Source organism: Chiloscyllium punctatum, chromosome 16 (genome assembly GCF_047496795.1).
Source record: "Chiloscyllium punctatum isolate Juve2018m chromosome 16, sChiPun1.3, whole genome shotgun sequence".
NCBI lineage: Eukaryota > Metazoa > Chordata > Chondrichthyes > Orectolobiformes > Hemiscylliidae > Chiloscyllium > Chiloscyllium punctatum.
Window position 1 is genome coordinate 28079737 of NC_092754.1, and position 26742 is coordinate 28106478.

At 39.4% G+C, this 26742-nt stretch overlaps 1 protein-coding gene across 1 annotated transcript; it reads left to right on the top strand.

The window, feature by feature from the left end:
• utp3 (UTP3 small subunit processome component) lies at window positions 1-25618 on the top strand. The gene is made up of 16 exons (XM_072586633.1): window positions 1-235; window positions 2118-2205; window positions 4414-4470; window positions 6541-6597; window positions 7784-7916; window positions 10382-10456; window positions 13022-13143; window positions 13798-13950; window positions 14923-14994; window positions 15093-15133; window positions 15939-16035; window positions 17617-17787; window positions 18064-18185; window positions 20797-20863; window positions 22757-22864; window positions 25420-25618. The coding sequence occupies exons 1-16, from the start codon at window positions 222-224 to the stop codon at window positions 25507-25509; spliced, it is 1467 nt and encodes a 488-aa protein (XP_072442734.1). The 5' UTR covers window positions 1-221; the 3' UTR covers window positions 25510-25618.
• The last annotated feature ends 1124 nt before the right edge of the window (window positions 25619-26742 follow it).

Consider the following 26742-nt stretch of genomic DNA (forward strand, 5'->3'; position numbering starts at 1 on the left):
AGAAGTAACAATCCAAAAAATGTTGAGTGTGCTTTAAATCTGAAACGAAAACCAGGCTGCAGAGGGAACATTCGACGTGTAAAGCGGCATCCAAGCAAAACTAAATCGATATTCTAAGCATTTCGGCTTTTCGCGACCCTCGCCTGGAGGGGGAACGGTTACATTTCACCCTCGTTGTGTCCGGGACATTAAAGGGTGGGACCAAGTTGCTGTCGGAGACCATGAGGAGCCTCCGGTAAGAGAGTCGTTGCTGACACAGGGGAGAGGGCACTGTCATGGGCAGGAGGTGTTTCCAGGGAACGAAGATAGGTCGAGAGTTGGGCAAAAAAAAATATTGGGGGAAAGGAAGGGAAGGGAAGGGAATGGAAAGGAGTTTGAGCTTCCCATTTCCCCCCCGGCCTGATGCTCAATCCGAGTTGCTGTATTCAGCTGTAAACGGATAAAGAAAGAATATTCTCTTTCTTTCTCAGACCCTGGACTCGTAGCCATCTAACTTAGATTGATTTTTTTTTTAAAAAGACCGAAAGAAACTGCGGATGCTGGAAATCATAAACAAAACCAGAAATAGATGGAAAGGTTTAGCAGCATCTGTGGATCAGTCGGAAATCTTATGACACCAAGTTATAGTCCAACAGGTTTATTTAAAATCATAAGCTTTTGGAGCGCTGCCCCCTTTGTCCACCCCAGCTCAACTGGCACCTCCAAATCCTGACAAAGTTAAAATCACTCAAGAGGTTAGAGTCGACAGTGTGGAGCTGGAAAAGCACAGCGGGTCAGGCAGCATCCAAGGAGCAGGCGAATCGATATTTCGGGCATAAGCCCTTCATCAGGAATGACCATGTTAGTTTTTGTTCTTTCATATGTAAATTCCATAACCTTTTTGAAAGTTGCGTTCTCAAGATAGCTTTAACAATAGATCATCTCAGCTCAAATACTGCATTAAAGGTGTAAGGTTAAAGTCTGTCTGTTTCCCAATGTTCAGAGTGATTTTGTGGGAATATCTGAGCTGAGATGGCACCTATTGTTAAAGCTATCTTGAGAATGTAACTTTTTAAAAATTCTGGGATTTACATATAAAAGAACCACTAGGATTTACATATGAAATAACCGAGACTAATGTGGTCATTCTAATAGATGGAAGACTTAACAAACAATCCATGTTTTTTTCAATTTCATTTCTATGGCACCACACTGTAATCTTTTGTTATACATTCTGTGTTGTATGATCTTACACTTCACAACCACCTGATGAAGGAGCAGCGCTCTGAAAGCTAGTGCTTCCAAATAACCCTGTTGGATTATAACCTGGTGTTGTGATTTTTTACCTTTGTCAGGTGAAGTACTGATGAAGGAACCTTTCTCTGATAGCTTGTGATTTTATATAAAACTGCTGAACTATAACCTGGTGTTGTGTGACTTTGTCCACCCCAGTACAACACTGGCATCTCCACATTGAGAGAAATCAGAGTTAACGTTTCAGACCCAGTGACTTGCAGAATGAGAGAAATCAGAGTTAACGTTTCAGACCCAGTGACTTGCAGAACCGCTGGTAGCTAGGGAAAATTTAGATTTTATGTGTGGAATAGGGTGGGGGGAATGGTAAGGAGTAATTGATAGGTGGAGAAAGAGCCCAAAGGAGAGAAGAACAGTTGGACAAAGAGTGAATAGCTAGTAATGGGGACTATTAGTGGTCAACAATGGGTTTATAATGAGCTCAGCTTTTCTCGCCATTTCTGTTTTTGTAGCTTAGATTGAAAGTCCTCTTTCCACCAATAGTTTTAGGTGGTCAGCTTTGTTTCCAATGGCTTGGGTCCCACCACCTGAACTTCCTCACCTGATACTAAGACTAGATAGGGCTTTATTTTGTTACACACTTTTACTGGTTCCTTACTGCTTAGTCTGCAAATAACCAGAAAAAAATGTTACAAGGCTATATAAGACAGAAAATCTAAATTGGACTCAGTTTTAAACTGAATGGGTGGGAATTTTGTGCAATAGTTTGTATTGTGAATTTACAGTTAAAACAGTAAATGTTGGAAATAGCAGTTCTAGCAGCATTTATAGAGAGAGGAACAGTTAACATGGGTGACCTTACTTTCAAATTGTTTACTTTGCAGCAGGTCCAGTAGACTGAAGCTCAAACAGCAGGTGGATGATGATACTTATGACTCTCAGACAAACAGCAAATTACCAAATCCAGATGATGTAAGTATTAAAGGGTGAACCTGGTTCCTAATTGCCTTGCAGAGGACATACATTTTAGGATTGTACATTAATTTGACTTACTATGTAGATGGAACAAAGACTTCATGAGAATACAGTTGCTATATATATAGAATTTTTAAAAAGTACTTTACTGCCACATAACAGACATATTAACAAAATTAAAGTTTCTGGGATTTAAAGGGACAATTAGTGTGGGTGCAAAATTGGTTAAGGGATAGAAAGCAGAGAAGAGCGATGAACCATTCTTTCATATGCATTGCCTATTCCCACCTTCCAAAATGCCTGACTGCTTTCTGTTCGTTTTCTGCTGTAGTACTCCTCAATATCCTTGTTATTGATGTACGTGATTATTTTGTTATGGTTATGCTTGACCTCCTTTATTCTATCCTGTAAACACAAGGCATTGAAAATTGCTGGTTACGTCCACCTTCATCCATCACCCCTGTATTTGTAGTCCTACATTGCATCCTAATCAGGCACTGCTTCAATTTTAAAATGCTCATTCTTGTTTTCAAATTCTTCCATAGCCTTACTCCTTCCTATTTCTGGAATCTCCTTCAGCCATTCAACCTTCAAATGTTTGCAATCCTCCAATTCTGATCCAATCAGCAGCCCTAATTTTAATCCCTCTAAGACAATGGTGTTTCGGCTACATACGTTGTCAGGTCTGGAGTTTTGCTCCCTAAACTCCTCTGTCACTATCTTATTTGCCTACTTGTCAGGCACTCCTTAAAATCGACATCTTTGACCACACGTTTTTTTTCATCTCCTGTTGTGTAATACACTGTCAGCCTCCCTATGATCACAGTTCTTTGAAGTACCTTTGGATACTTAACTAAATTAATGGTGCTATATAAGTTCAGTTGTAGAATAAGGTGGTGCTCCCCAAACACCTCATATTCCACCTTGGAACCTGTAATCACATGGGCTAAATGTGGATTTCAACAACCTCCTCATTTCTCCTCCGCCCACATTATCTCAATCCCAAGCCTCCAACTTGGCACTACCCTCCAGACCCGTCCGTCACTGTCCCCTCTGACCTATCACCTTCATCCACTTATTGCTTTCCCAGCTACCTCCCCCCAACCCCAACCCCTATCATTTATCTCTCAGCCCCAGCCCACAAGCTTCATTCCTGATGAAGGGCTTATGCCCAAAACATCGATTCTCCTGCTCCTCGGATGCGGCCTGATCAGTGTGCTTTTCCAGCACCACACTCTCGACTCTAGTCTCCAGCATGTGCAGTCCTCACTTCCTCCCCTTGGGTGTACATGGTCCTATTTTGTTGTTGTGGTTCTGTTCGCTGAGCTGGGAATTTGTGTTGCAGATGTTTCGTCCCCTGTCTAGAGGACATCCTCAGTGCTTGGGAGCCTCCTGTGATCTTTCCTCTAGCATTTATAGTGATTTGTATCTACCGCTTCTAGTTGTCACTTCCAGCTGTCCGCTGCAATGGCCGGTATATTGGGTCCGGGTCGATGTGCTTATTGATTGACTCAGTGGATGAGTGCCATGCCTCTAGGAATTCCCTGGCTGTTCTCTTGTTTGGCTTGTCCTATAATAGTAGTGTTGTCCCAGTCGAACTCATGTTGCTTGTCATCTGAGTGTCTCCACCAGCCATAAGTCACCTGAAATATTTGGTTCTATGTCTGACTTTTTTTAGAACTCTCTTTGATAACACCAGTGGTAAAACTTTGAGTCATTTCTGTCCTATGTTTCTCATGTTTTATTCTGTTTTAAGAGTAATTGAAGAATGAAATGATCTCTCAGTCCACGGATGATGTAAAATTGCTTGGGATTTAGTCATAAAACACATCTACATGTGTATCAATGCTCACAAGTTGGAATTTTTCTGAATTTTCAGTTTAAAAAATGTGATTCTGTGAACAAAACAAACTTCTCTTCAATAACACTGTGGAAATTGGGAAGACAGAAGATAACTTAATGACTTGAATAAGTTCAATAATAAAGATTCTTTGTGTGTCTGTTTATATAATATGTATTGCTGCAATAATATTCCAAATTATCAGCCACCTTTGAATTTGCCATGGTCAACACTGTGGTACTAGCTAACTGGCTGCTGCATTTAGGACAAGTCAGGATTGATATGTGCTGCGGTGACAATGAAGTGGAATGTGGGCCTGGAGCATTTGTTTGACAAGAAAATATTCTTTTCTTGTCCCCTTGCAGAATTCTTCGGAATATTTTAATGATGACGTGGATGAATTTCATCAGAAGAAGCTCCAGGTGAGTTTGAGACACTCTTCATCACTGTAGCTCTGAAGTTAGGAAATTTTTCTTTTGATCTAACGTGCGTGTAACTGGGCAATCTCCCATTGTATTTCATGTGGGGAGATGAGACAAAGGCAGGTGAAGCCTGGTTAGAAGGTGAAGGAACAATGGTTGAAGTTTTATTGTAACTTAATAAGTAGCTAATTTTAAGGGAATATTGTAAGCAGTTGGGACATACAAAATTTCTTGACACAACAGGCTGGTGATCTTGCAACTGCAAAACCAAGTTACTACACTGCCACAGTAGGGGGAAGGCAGTTGTTAAAGTATGAGAAATAGATATTGACAGTTAGTTATCAATGTGGATATTTATAATCTAGTTGACTCAAGTGTGTGACTGAAATGTAACAGTAAGTATGGCTTGGAAAATACTTGAGTCTGCTCCACTGTTCAATAATAATACTTTTCTTTTGTTCTACAAATGTTTGGCAACAATACATTCACTTCCTTACTTCAAGTCATTACTATATATGATAAACCATTGTAATCCCAGCAATGATCCTTGTGGAACCCCACTTGTTACAGATCACCAATCTGAAAAACATCCCCTTATTCCCATTCTTTGTTTCCTACCCATTATTGCTGTATTCCTGATGAAGGGCTTTTGCCCGAAACGTTGATTTTACTGCTCCTCGGATGCTGCCTGAACTGCTGTGCTTTTCCAGCACCATTCTAATCCAGAATCTGGTTTCCAGCATCTGCATTGTTTTTACCTTTTTCCTACCCATTAACCAATACATTACCTCCAGCATCATGGGCCCTTTTGATTGAACCTTTTGCAAGACATTTTCGAATGCCTTGTAGAAGTCCAAACACAACACCTTTGCTGGTTCCCTTCTATCCATTCTGGTTGAGACTTGCTCGAACATCTCTAATATATTAGTCAGACACAATTTCCTTTTCATGAAGCCACGTTGACTCTGCCTAATTAGATTATAATTTTTATAATGTTCTGCTATTACTTCCTTTAAGAATTGATTGCAATACTTTTCCAACAATAGATGAGAGACTAATTGTCCTAGAGTTATCTGCTTCTTGCCCTCTTCCCTTTTTGAATAGGGGATTTACATTAGCAGTTTTCCAATCCTCTAGTACTTCTCCAGAATCCAAGGAGTTTTGGAAAATTACAACCGATGCATTCACTATCTCTGTAGCTACGTATTTTAGGATGCAAGCCTCCGGGGCAAGGGAACTTAACTGTCTTTAGCCCCAGTTGATTGTCTACTACTATTTCTCCAGTGATAGGGATGGTATTTAATTCCTCCCACGTACTCTTTAGTATTCATGGGATGTTCGAAGTTTCAAAATTAAGCAATGAATCTTTATCACCTTATGAATACTCTGTTGAAAGGGTGAAAGACTGGGAAGAGCATAGGGCAGTACAGCAGAAACCCTTCAGTCCACCATGATGCCATTCAAAACTAATCCCAGCTGCCTGCATGTGGTCCAGCTTGCTCGTGTGCATCTATAATCTCTGCTTCTACCACCTCCCCTGGTAGTGCGTTCTAGGAACCTACTATCATTTGCGTTTTTAAAAAAAACCTTTCCTCACACGTTCCCTTTAAACTTCTGCCCCCTCACCTTAAACCCATGCCCCCTAGAATCTAATATTTCCATCCTAGGGAAAAAAGACTCCCAACTATCCACCCTATCAATGCCTCTCAATTTTTATATCCTTCTATTAGGTTACCCCCTTGGTCTCCACTCTAGTGAAAGCAACCCAAGTTAGTCCAACCTTTCCTTGTAACTAATACATTTCAATCCAGGCAATATTCTGGCAAACCTATTTTTTGCACCTCTTCAAGGGCTCAACGTCATTGCTGTAGTGTGGTGACCAGAACAGCACACAATACTCCAGAGGAAAGGTATCTTTATAGAAAGTAGTCCATTAAAAATATGTAACCTCATTTGCCAAATCGAGTTTAAGCAAAAGAACAATAGTATGTTTGAAGTTTTCCCGTTGCAGAATTGTTAAACTTAAATCCTCTTTATTGTGGATACTGATGGTGTAATTTTGTGTTCCAGAAGCTGCTGGCTGATGGAGTCATGCTGGATGATGCAAACGAAGACTCGATGGATGAGGTTAGTGTGATCATCTCTACTGCACTGACACTGAATCCTGCAAAGAATGCTTGACTTTTCAGACAACCTTTGTTTCTAAATCCACTTGTGAAAAATAACTTAATATGTCTGTTTATCCAGTAAGATTTGAGTTCTCTGCCATGCATTGGAACCAATGTGTGTCAGTAAATCAAAAATGCTAATTAACAGAAGGAGTGTTGACTTTGATTAAAATCATGTACCACCAGATCACTTTGTGTTCTATCAGTAATTCATGAGTCTACAGTCATGGGCTGTTTGAAGTCAAAAACGTTACTGAATAAGTACTGCAACAGCAAGTGATCATCTATAAAGAACATTAGTAACTTTTTAGCTTTACTGTTATAAAACTCTGGCCACCTGCAGGTGGCCAAATTGTTGGTTGTCATTTATCACTGGTATAGCTTCCAGTTGCTGAAATGTGCATAATCATGGATGTTGATGAGGGGAAAAATAAGAGATTCTGGTTGCCAAAGTATTTTGGCTTCTTTTAGCCAGATAATGTGAATTTTGCTGGATTATGTTGTATGTTACCAACTGAGCCACAGCAGAAATGGAAGGTGGATGTGCTCGTACTAAGCAAGTCTGATGAGTCGCTTTTGTACACGATGCGCTGAAGAGCGATTAACACTACTGAAGCTTTTTGTCTTGCACCTGTAAGGAAAAACGTTCGATTTGGCATTTTTGCACTTGCTCTGAATGACCAATAATGTGATAAAATAATAGTTATTTCTGTGAAATTTTACACTCCCTATACTGACAAGCATTGTTCTGAGTTGCTGAAGTTCAAAGTAACTTGGTGAAACCACTTTGATCACCTGAGGTGGTACTGCTGCCACTTGTCAAGCCTGCCTGTATCCTGCAAGAATGCTCCAGTCTCCTGAGGCAGTTGACTGGCCTTTTTATAATTTTCCCTTCGCCTCATCAGTCTAACAACTTTGTCACCACTTAATTCTCGTCCGTTTTTATCCTCATATGTTTCAGCCTTGTTGGCATCTGTTGAATTTGCCTGGCTACTGTGTGAAAACTAAAAGGAAAATGTCCCTGGTTTCTTGCACTGATTGCTACTGTTTCTACAGAATAATGCCTTTGGTTATCATGTGGCATATATCTATGAAGGTAGAAATTCATTTTAAAAATTAACATTTTTTCCTGAATGCTTCAACAGGAAGAGGTGATGTCCTTGGAGATACCTGACTCAGAGGATGATGAGGAAGACGAGGATGATGAGGAAGATGAGGATAATGACGATGAGGAGGATGTTGACATGGATAGTGACCTTGAGGGCAAATTGGAAGCTGGTGAGCTTGGTGCTGCAATGATTCTACATAATGCATGCAGTTTCAGCAACACGTATCAATCACTTTTCACCTGTCTACTCTGAAATCCCCTTTAGTGGGTTTGACTTCAATGAAGAGAAATCCTATATGATTGCAGAGAGGGGTTAGGTGAATTTTCCAGGACCGTAGTGCCACAATGTCCAGGGATAGGTATGCTCATGTTTGTCGCTTCCCCATCAGCAACCTCACAGTTAGCTTTTATTGGGCTCGTTAAGCCAGTGCTGGAGTGCCCTCTGGTGGTGGAAGCTGCATTCTGCAATACTGAAATGGTCATCCACCATCATAGGAACATAGAAAGTAGGGGCAGGTAACAAATTTCTCCCCGTTTCCTTAGACTTTGACCCCTGGTGCTGTACTCCCTTGTCATCAGAAAGATCCTCTTATTTACCCTGTCTAGCCTGGTTAGAATTATATAGGTTTCTGTGATCCCTACTCATTCTTCTAAACTCCAGTGATTTCAGCCTCTCATAGGTCAGTCCTGCCATTCCTAGAATCAGTCTGGTAAATCTTTGCTGCACTCCCTATATTGCAAGAACATCTTTCCTCACAGAAGGAAACCAAACCACACTCAATATTCCAGATGTGGTCCCATCAACGTGGTGTACAGTTGAAGCAGGATAGACCGGCTCTTGTGCTCGAACCCTCTTGATGTGAAGGCTCAAATATTGTTTGCCATCTGTACTGCCTGCTGCACCTTGATTACCTTCAGCAACTGGTGTACAATGACATCCTGCTCTTCTTGCACATCTCCCTCTTTCAACTTATAATAATTCACATAAAATCTGCTTTTCTGTTTTTGCTTTTGACGTTGATAATGTCATATTTGTCCACATTTTACTTCATCAGTCACTCCCTTGTCTTGTCCAAATCACACTGAAGCAGCTCTGCATCATCCTCACAGCTGCTCCTCCTACCCAGCTTTGTGTCATCTGAAAACATGTTTCCTGATCCACATCACTAATATATTGTGAATAGCTGGATTCCTTGCACTGATCCCTGTGATACTCGATTGGTCATCGCCTACCATTCCGAGAGAGACCCGTTTACTCCAACTCTTTGTTTCCTGTTTGCCAACCAAATTTCTATTCGTCTTGATACGCTACCCCTTATCCTATATGTTTTAATTTTACATTCTAATCTCTTATGTGGAGTGTTGTTGAAAGTTTTTTGAAAATCCATATAAGCCACATCCATTTGGCTCCCGTTCAATCACTCAATTAATTACGTTCTCGAAGAATTCTAGTAGATTTATGAAGTTTGAGTTCCCTTTTGTAAAGCCATGCTGACTATGTTCAAACCTGCCACTATTTTTCAAATGCTGAATTATCAATTCTTTTGTAAGAGACTCCCAACATTTTTCTCACTTTTCACATTAGGCTGACAGGTCCACATTCCCAGTTTTCTCTCTCTTCCCCCTTCTTAAATAGAAGGGTTATGTTAGCTACTCTCCAATGTGTAGGAACTATTCCAGAGGCTATAGAATCTGGGAAGGGATCACCAATGATGGCAGCGCGATGACGAAGAAGAATCAGCTCAGCAGTGAAAGATGGTACCTGAAGAGTGCGACTTCAGTGTTGGTTGGTTCTAGTGTGGATGGTGGCAAGGCATTGTCATTGATTAGCTGTCTCAGGGCTGATTTAACTTTCTTTAAACTATATCTTGTCTCATTCTTAAAACAACTCAAAATGGCACTGGATCATGGCAACAGTGGACAAGCTTTCCACTGTATTTTACTGTTTTTCTCAATGTAAAATACATGCAACAATAAAATCATTCTTCAATGCATCCAATATTTCTCGGGCCACTTTAAGTACTCTGGGATGTAAGATAATCAGGCCCTGGGGATTTATCAGCCTTAAATCCCATCAACTTCTCCAAAGTCCGTTCCCTGGTAATACTGCACTCTCTTTAAACACTATTTCCCAGCATTTTTGATGTTTATATTGTGTCCTTTATGAATGCAGAACTAAAATACTTATATAGTTGGTTAGCCATTTCTTTGTTTTCCATTATAAATTCTCCTGTTTCTGACTGAAAGGGGCCTACATTTGTCTTCACTGATTTTCTTCTTTCTGTACGCCTGTAGAATTGTTTGCAGCCAGCTTCTACTTTCCCCACAAGCTCACCCTTTTTTTTTTGTTAAGGAGTAAATTCTTGTCTGAAGAGTGAGATTGACAATCCCATTTCTTGTTGACCAAGTGTACCAGCTGTTTTCCTCAGTTATTTTTAATAAATCCTATAATATTATCTTGCCTTGTAAATTCTGAGTATTTATTTCTTGAAATGAGAGTTATTGCACTATGTTTTGAACCATCTGACCAAGACATATCCCTACTTAAAACTACCTAATTGGAAGAACAGTTTCTAATATGTTATTATTTGCTTTACACTAAATCTAATTTTGTTTTGCTTTTTTTGTTTTGTAGATCTCCCCAATGAGTTAGCCTGGGGCCAGAAGAAAGTAATGTATTACAGCACAGACTATATGGACGAGCTTTCACGTATGTGCATTAATTTCCCATCTTGAACTGTCTTCAGCAACAAGGGAACGATTTCCTCCATAGGTTGCATTTTGTCAAATTGTAGACCAATTCTTGATAGATATTTCATTTTTGTTGCATGCTTTGCACTCCGAGCATCTCTGAGAATTACAAGATATTCATTTTAAGGTGGGAACTATACAATCGATCAGTTATTACCAGAATGAGAAAATAGGCTCATGTTTTGGACATTATCTAATCAGAACTGATGATACTAAAGTTACAGCTGTCTACTGATACTTGAGTTTTAGATTAGATTACTTACAGTGTGGAAACAGGCCCTTCGGCCCAACAAGTCCACACCGCGCCCGCCGAAGCGTAACCCACCCATACCCCTACATCTACATCTACCCCTGACCTAACACTACGGGCAATTTAGCATGGCCAATTCACCTGACCTGCACATCTTTGGACTGTGGGAGGAAACCGGAGCACCCGGAGGAAACCCACGCAGACACGGGGAGAACGTGCAAACTCCACACAGTCAGTCGCCTGAGGCGGGAATTGAACCTGGATCTCCGGCGCTGCGAGGCAGCAGTGCTAACCACTGTGCCACCGTGCCGCCCACTAGGGATACTCAATTCATTTGTACCAAGGCCATTTGCTGCCCTTGGAATGTGATAAGAGGTTTTCTGAGTAGCAGCGAGAATGTTGTCACACTATGTATTGATGGTGTATTGTTGGAAATTGCAACAAATGAAGGCTAATTGCTCATTGCATATTCTGGAGTATACTAGAGTTAATGCAGATTAGTTTACTTTGCATTCTCCTAGATTTTAGGACCTGGCTGCTGCATCCATGTTTGTTTGTCATTTATATAAATGATTTAGATGAGATTATAGAAAGTGTGGTAAGTAAGTTTGCAGATGACACAAGATTGGTGGTGTAGTAGTCAGTGAAAAATGTTATCTAAGATTATGGAGAGATTTTGATTAATTGGGTCAATGGGCTGAAGAGTGGCAATGGAGTTTAATTTGAATAAATGTGAGATATTGCAATTTGGTAAAACAAACAAAGGCAAGACTTATACAAAGTATAAAAGTAGGGCCTTGGGTAGTGTTGTGGAACAGAAAGATCCAGGGGATTAGGTATATAATTCTTCAAAGGTTGCATCACATGTAGATAGTGGCTAAGAAGGTGTTTAGTGTGCCTGCCTTCATTGCTCAGTCTTTTTGAGTATAGGAGTTGGGACACTATGTTAAGGTTGTACAGGACATTGGTGAAGCCTCTTCAGGAGTACTGTGTCAAGTTCTGGTGTAGAAAGGATATTATTAAGTTGGAGAGGGTTCAGAAGAGATTTACCAGGATGTTGCCAGGAATGAGAGTTTGAGTTATAAGGAGATGCTGGGACTTTTTTCACTGGAGCCTAGGAGGTTGAGTGGTGACATTTTAAGAGGATTATAAACCAAAAAATAAATTGTGGGATATAGATAAAGTGAATGGCACGTGTCTTTTCCTTAGGGTAGGGGCTTTCAAGACTAAAGGGCATATTTTTAAGTTGAGAGGAGAAAGATTTTTTTAAAACTGGGCAATTTTTTTACACTGTGTGGTTCATGTATGTGGAATGAACTTCCAGAGGAAGTGGTGGATATGGGTACAATTACAACATTTAAAAGACACTTAGGTAAGGACATGAATAAGAAATGTTTGGAGGGATATGAGGCAAGTGGAGCTAATTTAGTTTGGGATAATGGTTAACATGGACTGGTTGGACTGAAGGAGAAAGTGAGCACTGCGGATGCTGGAGATCAGAGTTGAAGAGTGTGGTGCTAGAAAAGCACAGCATCCGAGGAGCAAGGGTTGTTTCCATGCTGTAGGATTCTATGCCCAAATTCTCTACCTTCTCATTCAGTACATTGTCTTCTTCTGTAGATGTTAAATGTTAATCAAGGAATCCTGTACCTCCATGTTTACATATTGTGGTTTTGTTCTCAAGTTAGTTGCTTAGACACCGAAATTTTTATTCTGGAAAGAGGGATTTTCTTCATCTGCAAATACCTTGAGAATAATGTTAGGTCTTAATAATTGCAATGAGAATCCACTTTAGCACGCTATGTCTCAAGTGTCCATTATCATTCTTTATATTGTTTAAGATGCAATAAGTTGTATCTGAGTTGCAGATTTCCTCAACATCCAACCTTTTAGAACCAGTAGATGTTGATACGGAGATATCTGGATCAGTAAATGTTTACTTGAAGTCTCATCTCTGAGCGACTCTATAGCAATGCATGACTTGTTTGAAATTCCCTGCCACTGATCCTGGGAGTTGTGTGAATGTAGCAGTAGTTTCTAAATGCTCTTCTTATAGTGACACAGCTGAAATGTGATGCACTATTGCAATTTTGCTTCAAGTCTTGAAAATTACCTAATTGGTAATCTATTTGTTTTGACATGAGAATCCTCAGAAAATTATAACCTTTAATTTTTGACTTTTTACTATTTTGTCCTGATGAAAATTTAGTAGTAAAGTACAGATGCACAAATTTACCATGACTGGGTTCTCTGTTTCTGGCTGTTTAAACACAGGTGGTAAGGGTAAGGAAGAAGCACTGGCAGAAGCTCAGGAGGAGGAACAAGAAGCTTTGAATATTCAAAAGCGTTTGGCAGAGAATCTGACAGAGGAAGACTTTGGACTTGACCTTATTCAGGTAACCAGCAACGGATATTGAGGCCTGAACGTGGTTCTTTCTTCAGATTTGGTGTGTAAGGTCAAGTTGACTTGAAAGCAAGTTATCAGAACAGAACTTTCTCTTCCCTATCCCTATCAACCTTGAGCAAGTAGTTCCCCATCAATTTTTTTTATATATAATTGAAGTGTTGTTTGACATCCCTGGTATCCTTCTCAATTGTATTTTTTATCTTAAGCCAAAACGCCAGTCCAGACTTTGTTTTCTTTCTTTCAAATAATTAGGTTTGGCTCAACTTTCATTTTGTTTTTGCAATACTTGCTTAATTTAAGCTGTATTCCTGGCATTTGTGTCTTTACTGTATCCTTTCATATAGCCGGGGTTGACCTGTAGAAAGTGATGGAAAAGCAGAATCTTTGCACCTGCCTGTCTGGTCTGCCAAAAGTCGATGGAGGAAGGTGTGTGGGAGAGAGAGCTCATTCTGCTTAAAAAAAAATGAGACTGAACCATGTCACTGTCACACTTTATATTTTGCAAGTTTTTTTTGACCTTTAAAAGCTGTTCATGTTCAACAGCATCAGGTCATCCATGTCTAAGTGTAAAATTTGCTGTTGAGGCAGGATTTTCAATAAGGGCGCAGCTGATGATTTAAGTATTTTTGTGTTCTTATCACAGGCGTTTGCCCAGGAGCAGGAAACTGGAAAAGCGACTCAAAAAGATCTGATAATCAAAAAGGATTTGAAGAAAATGTCACATAAAGAGCAGATGAGTCTGCTGAAAAAGGAGTCACCAGAACTTCTGGAACTCATTCAGGACTTCAAAGCAAAGGTTACTAAAACATTGAAACTTTATGTTGAATTTATTCATCTGTTATGCTGTTTTATTTCTGAATGATGTTAAGTGGCATATAAATCGGATTAAAACTAAATCTAAAATATAATAAAGCAACTTTTTAAACAGATGATGTGCTCTGTAGAGCCAAAAAAGACTTTACGTGTAACTTGTTCTCTTTACTTGCTGTTGGAATGTGAACATTGCTGGCAAAGTCAGAACTTATTGTCTATCACTAAATGGTCCTTGAGAAGGTAACAATGAATTGTGCTTGTCATATGAAGAGTAAACGAGAATAGTGTGATCATTGATGGAAATGGAACTGTTCATTCCAGTAAGGATTTCCAGAATATTTTGGTGTTGAGATGCTTATTCAGGCCTAATACACTTAGCTGCTTCCCAATTTTCTGATCTGTGAACAGAAACTGGAAAGTTGCTCAAACAGTCAAAGTTGCTTAACTTGCTTACCAGTGATCTATCCAACCTGTCTTGTATTAATGGTACAGCACGATGGGAAAGGGGATGAATAAAGCTGAAGTGGAATTTTAACTGTAATGCACAGGATTTGCTTATTGCCAATTACCTTCAGTTATATATTACTTGTGAATTAGTATTGTTAACACCACTCCAGGCAGAGTCTCTTCTGAATTTAGTACATTTTAGCTTCTTTTCAAGTTACAGTTGTTGATGTAAAAAGCAAGGAAAAATTGGTGACAGCTCAGTTTTCAGAAAGCATGGATTAGGGGTCACTACTGAATCCATGCACCTTTTTTATTTTGCAGGAAATGTCTGGCTTATCATTAACTGTCCAAATCTTCCTTTACATAAGCTGTTAAGAAGACAGAAAGCTTGGAAATTCCTGTCTTAATATTTGCATGCCACTTCTTAGGATTGTGTGTTGATTGTTAAGCTACTGTTGCCAAGTTTCATTCAGAGCATTTGATTAGTTTCTGATTTGCCTTTTTGCAGCTCATGGAGCTGAGGGATAAACTGCATCCACTAATGAATATGGTGAAGAATGGGAAAATACGTGCAGGGAAGGTATGCTGGAACAAATAACTAAATGAGTGTGGATGAGGATTGAGAGAGATCAAGTTATCTTGATTATACTGTAATAATTGTTCTCCCTTGATTCACAGGGTGCCCACTACGTGCAGACTAAGTACCATCTGTACCTGAAGTATGTTTCTTTCATAGTACCTTAGAGAATCTATATCTTTTCCAAAAACTGAGGGGGAGCGGGGGAGGGGATGGTGGCGGGGGAAGAATGGGAGACCCAGCAGCTGCCTTAAATGCAATATGTCCAGCATGTTAGTCATGAGTCACTGTATGTGGCTAATTGCATTTCTGATGAGTAAATAAAAGTGGGTAAAGGCCACATGCTCTAAATGCTTGTATTTACATGGTGTCTGCATTTGTCCTTTCACCATTTTTGGCACATTCCTTTAGAAGAGTGGAAAGTGTCCGTGTATTTTAATCAAGTGCATTTTACTCCTTGGTAACTGCTTATTTGATTATTGTCTAAAATGGTATATGACATTGTTAGAGATGTGGATTTCAGCAACATGTAGATTAGATTAGATTACTCAGTGTGGAAACAGGCCCTTCGGCCCAACAAGTCCACACCGCCCCGCCGAAGCGTAACCCACCCATACCCCTACATCTACATTTACCCCTTACCTAACACTATGGGCAATTTAGCATGGCCAATTCACCTGGCCTGCACATCTTTGGACTGTGGGAGGAAACCGGAGCACCCGGAGGAAACCCACGTTGAGGAATAGAAGCAAATACCATGGAATAATAACTGATGAGAGAATGTGAGGATTTCTTGTATTATACCATTAAAGTGTGAAGTATTGTACATAAAAAAAAAATTGTACTTCCAGTAGCAATGTGATGTCTTCCATATCTTGAATATTCCACATTTTACTTTTGGTTTAAACTTGTGATTTTCTTGTTAACAAAATCTCTGTAATCTGTAGTTATTGCACAAACATCAGTTTTTACTTGGTACTGAAGGCCAAGAGGATCCCAGTGCATAATCACCCTGTGATCGAGAGGCTTCTCACCTACAGAAACGTAAGTATCCAGCGGTTTAATTGCTCCAGGGACTTCAATTTTCCTTGTGTCACTCTGTATCCATGGCTGCAGTCAAAGGAATAGCCTGGGTCCGTTTCAGTCTATCATTTAAAATCTAGTTAGATTAGGTTCCCTAGTGTGGAAACAGACCCTTCAGCCCAACCAGTCCATGCCAACCCGCCGAAGAGTAACCCACCCAGACCCATTTCCCTCTGACTAATACACCTAACACTATGGGCAATTTAGCATGGCCAATTCACCTAACCTGCACATCTTTGTGACTGTGGGAGGAAACTGGAGCACCCGGAGGAAACCTACACAGACAGTCGCCTGAGACTGGAATCGAACCAGGGACCCTGGTGCTGTGAGGCAGCAGTGCTAACCACTGAGCCACCATGCTGTGTTCTTAAACAACGATTAAGATTTAGTTCTGGAATTATTCTCTGATTTGGTTTATTCTGTCTGATCAGCATCTACCCCAGCTCAAGCAGCACCCATTGTATTCACTGGGCTGCAAAGATTACTGAAGAATCTATAACTTTACTCCGGTTTGGGTGAACTGGTTTCCAGTTTAACAATAATAAAGATAAGATGCTGGAGAAACACAGGAGGTCAGGCAGCATCAATGAAGAGAGAAACTGAATTAGAATACAATAAAATATATTGTCATCTGCACTTTGATATAAAAAATACAATGAAATGTTTTAAGTTGCTCCACCATGATGCCGACATCAATGACAGAAGTCATCCATAATAATGTTTTTAAAAAAGTAAAATTAAGGCAAAGTTCATCACAGTTCAGTTAATGGCTCCTGGGCTCAAAGCTGATTAAGGAATGATGGAATATTGTGAAGACCCAGCCAGGATGAGACCGCCAATCTTGGACAAGACCACCACTACTCGATGTAGTTACCTGTCAGGCAGTTGGATCACCTGAAAGCTGAAGATGAAGAAGACATCCACACAGGGACAAGACCTGTGCCAGAACAAGACTGTCATACTGGAAGATAGCCATGCTGTTCCAAGACTGTCATCTTTTCTCCTTCAGATGCATGAGCCCAGCATGGAACTGGAGCCTCACCTAGCCTGTGAGTGCAGACCAGGGGAGTCAGCCCTGGACCTGCTCCTTACTCGCCAGGAGGACCAGGCTGGAGAGGAGCTGCGTCTGGCTTGTCCTGGTGTTGCTGCTGCCACTGGAGGCCTCCTCTCTCACCTGCCACACTCTAGACCCAAAAGAAGAAAAACCAAAGAAAAAGAAAGTAGAAAGCCAATGGGAGCAGACAAGCCTTGGGCTCAATCTACTTTATTGCATCTCATTGAATTATACATTTTGATTCCTATATGACTCCCTTCCTTTAGTACTGAACAGTTTCTGGTGGACATGAAATGTTAATTCTGTTTCCCCCTTCACAGCTGCTGCCCAACCTGCTGAGTTTCTCAACATTTTCTATTTCTGTTTCAGATTCCCAGTAGTCATGTATTTTGCTTTTAATTCTGCTAAATGATAGTTGGATTAAAAGCAAGTTATGCAGATTTTTCTCATCTGTGTTCTTGCATTTGACGACTGCTTTGTCATTGCAGCTGATCAATGATCTCGTTGGATTGGATGAGAAGCTGTCGTCTGAAATCCAGCAGCTTTTGAGCCAGGATAGCCTGGAAATTACGAAAAACGTTCAACTCTCCTCTGAGGGGAGAAAAGTTCCGATTCAATTGAGCAAACAGCCTAAAGCTGGACAACGAATGGAAGAAAAGGTGAGATAGAGGTGACTTTCATTACACGTTAGTAAGGATAGAATCCAGATTTTGAAGGGTGAGTAGTTATTGTTAATTATATATAGTTGTCAATGTTTGAAAATATGATAGTGACCCTGGCTGTTTTCACACCAGTTTAATATTGAAAGTGAAACTCAAGTTTTATGGTGAGCTTTGACGGACTGAATCTGTTCTTATCTGTCTTTAATCATTGCTACGAATAGACAGTTTTTCCACACATTTCTTGAGTTTAACAGGATCAATGTCTTGATGTAGGTCTCTGACGACAAAGTTTCTGGGGACTCCAAGTCTGATACAGATGAAGAAGCAGCATACAAATATTATAAGGAAATGGAGGAGAGGCTGGCTGAAAAGAGAAAGAGAACTCAACATCACAGGTGCTGATCATTCATACATTCATATGCAAGCATATTTCATGTATTAGATTGTGTCCCTTAATCAGGAAAATAATGGCTGTTGGGATGTGCACTGCAGTGTTTAAACTAATTAACTTTCTGGGGTAAAGATGTTGTGAACAAAGCATTGTCTCTCATATTAAAAAGAGATACTACTGCCTTGAAGATGGGAAGGTATGACATAGTGAAGCCAGAGGTGTACATTGGCTTTTCAGAAAGCATTGACAAACTACTGTATTAGTAGAGAATAGGAATTACAGGGAACAGCCAACTGAGCTAACCAACCCCCACCATAATAAGTACTGTACCTAAAAGTCTTCTACTCAGTCTTCACCTCTAACTGACTCAGATATTTGCAGAAGTCCTGGAGAGCAGAGAATTTTGCCCCTCAGTATTTTAAATTTCTTGGGCAATTTCTAGTGTATCAGAACTCTCACAGTGTCCCAACAAGCATCTCAGTAATGCACCTGGTCTCTATGATGTGGAAACCAGAAAGTTTGAGCTACATTCTGAATGAGGGAAAGATGCCTGATGCGAATGAGAAAGAACAATGTGAGGGTTCATATTCACAAGATTTTAAGTCCAGCCTCTCAAACATAAATACCTTGATGAATGGAATATTGGCTGCCATGGCAGGACGAGCCAGTGTTGGACTGGGGTGTACAAAGTTAAAATCACACAACACCAGGTTATAGTCCAACAGATTTATTTGGGAGCACTAGCTTTCAGAGCACTATTCCTTCATCAGGTGGTTCTGCCCCCTGATGAAGGAGCAGTGCTCCAAAAGCTATTGGTTCCAAATAAACCTGTTGGACTATAACCCGTGTTGTGTGATTTTAACTTAGCTTGTATTGTAATGGTAAATTTATATATAATAGTAGTACAGTTCAGATTTGTTGGAATGTTGCCTGATATGATGAAATACAAATATGAAAATGTTTTGTGAAATTCAGACTAATTTTGTCAGAACAAAGGAGATTCGGTGGTGGTTTGATGGATATGTTGAAAGTTATGAAGGAGTGGAATAGAGTAGATAGAAAGTGTTTTAAACGATTGCTGGTTCTAATCCAAGGATCTGCAGCCTGGAACCGATTATTGCAGTTTAGCATCTCATTTGTGACTCCCTCTCATTTCCAGTTGGATTGCATGAACAGAAAAAAGGCTGAGGAAAAAATTAAATCAAGAAAAGACTGAATTGTGTTTTTATTATGAAGATAAAAACCTAATTATAATGTTGTACTTCATTGTTCCAAATAATTATTTTAACAAAAAGCATGTTGTATTCTAAATGAACCCCTTCATGACAGAACTAAATTATTCATGTTATGTATGCGCCTTTGGTTTGAGGAATAACTTTTACAGTTTGATCATTATTGTGCCCTTATAGCTGGGTTAAATTGTTCTCAATTAGAAGCTGTTTAATGACAAGAAAATGTCATGAAAGAAATTGTCTTAATTCTTGCATCTTAAGTTTGTTTTAAAGATAACTATAAAATTTTGTAGGTAAGTTCTGATTTATCCTTTGACATAAATTCAGCACATGTATTTGTCTATTATTTTTGCAAGCAATACATTCTGCACTTGGCAATTTGCCAAATATTTGGTTTAGCCACGTTGAATATTCTACTTGTGGCTCCTCAGTTTTTCTCAGAGGCATTTTTATTTTTTGACAAGGTTCTTTGGGCTGTTGATCTTTGTTAGAGATATCAGACTAGGAATGAGGGAAACTACGTTTTTGCATTTTCCAATGAGTGACTCTGGATTGCCTAGTTGGACTTTGATTGAAACAGGCAATGCCAACATTTAAGAATGGGTAAATAGGTGGTTCATTCTTTCATCAACCACCTATTTACCCATTCTTAAATATTGGCATTGCCTGTTTCAATCACAAAGTCCAACTAGGCAATCCAGAGTCACTCATTGGAAATGCAGAAACGTAGTTTCCCTCATTCCTAGTCTGATGGCAACAGGATGGGTATACGTCACTGTGATCTTAAGATAAAAATTCAAAATGAACTGAATTGCCTACTTTCATATAGTAATGCTTATACATTTCTGGTTTGATTCCCTGGTAAGGATGCAGTAGGGATACAAGAACTCAACCTAGCATTGCTGGCACAGTGGGGAGGCAAAAATATCATGTCCACTGCATTAACAATTGGGTTAAGTAAAGTGAATGCAAACTGCCCAAAATTGGTTATTCGTTTACTGTGACAAGGTTTAGCTCCCCTTTTAAATAGAATTTTTTGGTTCAATTTTTTTTATTTCCTTGCCACTCCACAGAAAATATTCCCAGCAAGAATTAATTGAGGGGTGGCAATTGACTTACCTGTTTTGTTATTTCAAGGATGAAAAGCAGCTGCTTGGAAAACCTACTGTGCAGAACTTTGTGAAGTAGGGAAAGAGTTCATTCGAGAAATGATGCATTTATGCTAAATTCTTCTAATCCTGACTTGATCTCTGAGAGCTGGAATGTCTCCCATCACACACTTCCTCCATCTTCTCCCATCACTTCTTACCACAAGCACCTTCAGTATTGATGAGAGTAACTGTTGTAGTATTCAAATGAATAACATTGGGTTTTGTATTTCAGCAATGAGGTCGGTGCTGTGCTAAAGGAAGTACTTGGTCCAGAAGGAAAGAGAAAGATCACATACCAGGTTTCTAACTCCACTTTTAACATATGTTTGTCTACTTTAGAGCAACGTTTTTAACCTTTTTCTATCTGTCTTGACCTGAATCTGTAATATTCAGTAGAGCTTAAAACTTAAGCTGTTTCTTTTGAGTTATTATTTGATTTTAAAAATGACATTCATAATCTTAAATGTCAGTTGAGTGGTCGATGCACAGCTGAATGTTTGTGCTATTTAACGTACCATGTTACTAAGTAAATGGCACTACAGCAGTGATTTTGTTTACTCTTTGTTATCTGTCTGAAAGTCTTTTGTTTACCAACTGACTGGTTTGATGGGAGCTTTCCATGTGAAGAATCCAAAACTTTCTGTGAACAACCCAGCTGACAACTCTACTGAATAAGTCAGATTGCAGAATAAAATCTGACATAATAAGAGTCATAGAGATGTACAGCACGGAAACAGACCCTTTGGTCAAACTCATCCATGCCAAGCAGTAATCATAAATTAATCTAGTCCCATTTTCTAGCACTTGACCTACATCCCTCTAAACCCTTCCTATTCATATACCGCCCCCCTCCAGATGCCTTTTTTAAATGTTGTAATTGTACAAGCTCCACCACCACTTCTTCTGTCAGCTCATTCCATACACACACCTTTTATATCTTTCCCCTCTCACCCTAAACCTATGCCGTCTAGTTCTGAACTCCTCCACCCCAGGGAAAAGAACATGTCTATTTACTCGACCCATGCCCCTCATGATTTTATAATCCTTTTGTAAGGTCACCCCTCTAGGGAAAACAGCCACCCAACCTATTCAGCCTCTCCCTATGTCTCAAATCCTCCAACCCTGGCAGCATTCTTGTAAATCTTTTCTGAACCCTTTCAAGTTTCACAAGATCCTCCTTATTGGAGGGAGACCACAATTGCACACAGTGTTCCAAAAGTGTAGGCGATTAGTGTGGAGGTTTAGTCACTGAAACATATTCACAAAGGCTACAAATGTTCTTGACCAAAATTAACGAGTATTGCACAGAAGAAAAAACAAACGATAAGAGTTTAGGAAGATCTTAACATAGTTTGAGATATTATTTTGCTATTGATTTTCGAGCAATATTTTTCCAGTTACTCAATCCCAGAGAAATTTTAATTTCTACCTCAATTCTTTAATGCTTAACTGACTCTCTTTCAGTTGTCCTTCCTGAACTACTGAGTGTTTGATGTTTTCTCTAAGTCTGCCAGCATGAACCGTTTTCAATTCCGAGGGCCTCAACCTCTTTTCTGTTCACACAATTCAAAACCTCTGTAAAAACTCAGCTTTGAAGCTCCACAACTAAACTCTTCTGACTGACAGCTTTTGATTATTCTGAATTAAACTTGCCTCTGATTTGTTTTCCCTGATTGTAAACTTAGCACAATAAAGATTTAATCTTTAAACTAGACACTGAATAAGATGCCTTCTTGCCTTTAATTCACTATTCCAACCGACCTTCTGAATTTTGTTTTAAAAACGTTATCTTTACAAAACTGAAACCACATATCTGTTCTGTTTCAAAATTTTGAAATGATATATACAGTTATTATATACCATAGAGCAGCCAATTTAATCAGACTTTGGTATAGGAAACTGATATTGAGAACAGAAAAGATGGAAGCAACTCAGCAGGTCTACCATCATGTCTGGAGAGGGAAACTGAGTTGATGTTTCAAGTCCAATATGCAAGTCTTCAAAACTCACTTTTTCACTCCATGATGCTGCCTGACCTCCTACGTTTCTCCAGGAGTTTCTGTTTCTTAATTGTTTTAGTACAGATATGTGCCACTGAACCTTTCAGTTCACAATTGGTTACAAACCTGTTTGTCACATATCTGTCAAATTTGTCTCTGGATCCTCATCAAACTCTGTACGATCTTTGACAGATTGCCAAGAACAAAGGTCTCACACCTAAAAGGAAGAAGATTGATCGTAATCCCCGAGTCAAGCACCGAGAGAAATTCAGACGTGCTAAAATACGAAGGAAGGGTCAGGTAAGTAAAGGGATCCCCCCCCAGTAGATTGCAGGAGTTGAAAATTGCCACTTAAATAAAGCGGCTTGTTAACAAAATAAATTATTTACGTCTGGTGTGGGAGTCTCAGTTGTTGTTTATTGGCAGAAGAGGACATGTCAGACTTTCTTAACTTGAATAAAACTAAAAGTGGTTCCCTTGGCCCCGGCAGAAATTTTCCTCAGAAATAACTTTGGTTTCTAGATTGGTATGTGAAGTAGCAAAGCGTTGAGTTGAAGTACTGTTATGTTCTGATTTGGAGGTGCCAGTGTTGGACTAGGGTGTACAAAGTTAAAAATCACAAACACCAGGTTGTAGTCCAACATGTTTAATTGGAAGCACTAGCTTTCGGATGCTGCTCCTTCATCAGGTGGTTGTGGAGTATGGATCTTATACTCCACAACAACCTGAAGGACTCCAAAAGCTAGTGCTTCCAATTACACCCTCATGGACTATAACCTGGTGTTGTGTGATTTTTAACTCTGTTATGTTCTTTGTTGTAGTTATGATAGTATCTTTTTGGAGGTGGGGAAGAAAGAGTGATAAATTGAAGGATTGAGATAATGAGCAAAGTGCATGGAACAGAAGTCCATAGCATAACGGAATACAAATTAGGATGAAATTTACTGTAACAGGCTGTCTAAAGGGGAGTTTTGTTCCTTACATTTTTCTCCTGTACTATTCAGTTAAACAAAACTCAATTTGCTTGGAAATTTGCTGATAGTGCAAGGAAATAACAACAGTGAAGAAACTTGTCCATATAGGACCTGATTGAACAAAGGACCTTGCAATACGAGATTTAAAAATTGGGAAGCAAACAATAGAACAGCTCAGTAGGGCTAAATAAAGGACTGAATTCCATACCAAATCAGGGAGAGAGATTAGTTTTTGGGGAAAAAAACGAAGAATAAAATATTTTTAAAATCTAACATTAAAAAAATCTTCCCAAACAAAGCACCTCAAGAAATGGGGCAATCTACTTGTTATCATTTAGTTTTGTTAAACTCAATGGAGACATTTTTTCTTGTGAGATTAATGGGTAAATACAGCAAGTTGCAAAATTATGGTGTAGCTCAGATTGCAACTTTTGGATGGTGATATTTAATCACAGATCTGCAACTCTTTTGAAGTGCATTTTCATTTGATGTATTTAAATAACAGCGAGTGCCATAACTAATTATGGCCCAGTATTCATCCAAGAGACTTATTGCGTCAAGAGAAAAGAGCATTCCCTCCAATAGTTCCACTTTGATTGAAACATATTTTAATTTCTTAGGAGTCATAGAAGTATGCAGCACAGAAAAGGGCCCTTCAGCCCATTGAGTCTGTGCCAGTCAAAAAAAATCTAACTATTATTAATGATTTGGATGTGATCTTAAGAGGTATAGTTAGTAAGTTTGCAGATGACACCAAACTCTGAGGTGCAGTGAATAGTGAAGAAGGTTACCTCTATTACAAAGGGATCTTGATCAGATGTGCCAATGGGCTGAGGAGTGGTAGATGGAGTTTAATTTAGATAAATGTGAGGTGCTGCATTTTGGGAAAGCAAATCTTAGTAAGACTTATACATTTAAGGTAGGGTTCTGGGGAGTGGTGCTGAACAGAGACCTTGGAGTGCAGGTTCGTAGCTCTTTGAAAGTAGAGTTGCAGGTGAATAGGATAGTGAAGAAGGCGTTTGGTATGCTTTCCTTTATCAGTCAGAGTATTGAGCACAGGAGTTGGGAGGTCTTGTTGCGGCTGTACAGAACGTTAATCAGGCCACTTTTGGAATATTGCGTGCAATTCTGGTCTCCTTCCTATTGGAAAAATGTTGTGAGACTTGAAAGGGTTCAGAAAAGATTTACAAAGTTGTTGCCAGAGTTGGAGGATTTGAGCTATAGGGAGAGGCTGAACAGACCAGGACTGTTTTCCCTGTAGCGTCCGAGGCTGAGCAGTGACCTTGCAGAGGTTAATAAGATCATGAGAGGCTTGGATTGGATAAATAGGTCTTTTCCCTGGGGTGGGTGGGTCCAGAACTAGAGGGCATAGGTTTAGGGTGAGAGGGGAAAGATATAAGAGAGACCTAAGGGGCAACTTTTTCACACAGGGTGGTGCATGTGTGGAATGATCTGCCAGAGGAAGTGGTGGAGGCTGGTACAATTGCAACATTTAAAAGGCACCTGGATGGGTATATGAATAGGAAGGGTTTGAAGGGATATGGGCCTGGTGCTGGCAGATCAGATTAGGTTGGGATATCTGGTTGGCGTGAAAGGGTTGGACCAAAGGGTCTGTTTCCGTGCTGTACATCTCTATGACTCTATTCAAATTCATTTTCCAGACTTGGTCCATATTGACATGTTGGGTGATCAGAGTACATATTTATACTGAATCCATATTTAGAATTGACGCAACTACATCCCAGTGTATCATACACAAGTTACACCATTACTTTAAAATGGGCCATTCTTTCTAATTTCCCTAAAAGTTAACAACATGTGAACCTATGTTGAATACTGCAATTTGTTTAAATCAGTCAATGAGAGATGTTAATTTCGCAGGTACGCGAGGTCCGTACGGAAGTGCATCGATATGGTGGTGAGCTGTCTGGCATCCGTATTGGTGTGAAGAAGAGTACCAAGTTTCAGTAATTGTGCTACTTCCTGTTGAGCATCTGCAACTTGGAAATTGGGGAGCAGCTGCTCTGCCTCTTTGTAATGTATTTATAGAGTTTAATAAAAATTGTGCATTTTTACTGTGCTTATCTATTGGTAAAGCAGATTTACTGACGTGGACTCTGACTACAGGTTATTAAAATATGTTTACACCCATGTTATGGATAGCATAATCCTCTTAAACTCCAAATATATTTACTCATTACATTAGGAACTGCAGCCTAGAATTTACTTTGATATAGTAGGAATACTTAAATTGAAATTGGTACACAAGTGTTGTTTTAATTGAGACATTTGTTAGATTAGACCTTCATCAAAATAGATGTTTTTGTGTTTGTCTTCTACCAACACTTAACAATGTGTTATTACAGAGCAATTTCCAAACCTTTCATTATTTTCTGCTTGAAAATGCTGCTGAGCTGAGCAGTAGCCACGTCGATCCTGTTGTAAGAGTACATATTCAATCCAAAATATGAATATCATTGGTTTATAAATGTATAATGCTAGAGTGAGCATTGCCACAAAGGCATTTTTACATTTCCCAATCACTGAAGAAAGATGAAAGGAATTGGTTGTTTACCATCCTTCACATTGCGCCATAACTTCAGATACCTGACTGCTAATATTGCTGATGGCGGTTCTGATCAGCTATCAGTGCTGTACTGAGAGTAGTTTTGTGGAGTCACTCATGAAAACTAAAAATGTTGCCCTCATTATTAAAGCTTTTTTGACCTTGACAGGATTTAAGAATGAACAGAACACAGTAATATTTGAGGGGCTCAAATTATGCACTCACCTGTTTATGGAGGAGCTCATTAGGTTAATCATTATTGTGCCCTTATAGCTGGGTTAAATTGAGCTGAGCCTAATTGTGTCTTTAATACACTTTGTAATGAGAGTTCTTGAATAGCAAGAAAGCAGACACAAAGCAGTTTTTATCCACTTAAGTGTGTACACCCCATCTGGGATCCTGACCGCAGAGATACATCTAATTAGAGTCCTTTTAAATTGAGAATCATTATCTGTGTCACTTGGACTGACTACAGAAATTAAAGCAACTACAAGCAACATTCTAATCACTAAGCAATTTATTTTGAACAATTTTCTAAAAATGTAAAATTCAAATGTTAACAAGTTAAACCTGAAACCTAAAAATAAATCAATTGCTGCTAAAAAAATTCTTAAACTCTTTCCTTTCACCCCATCAAA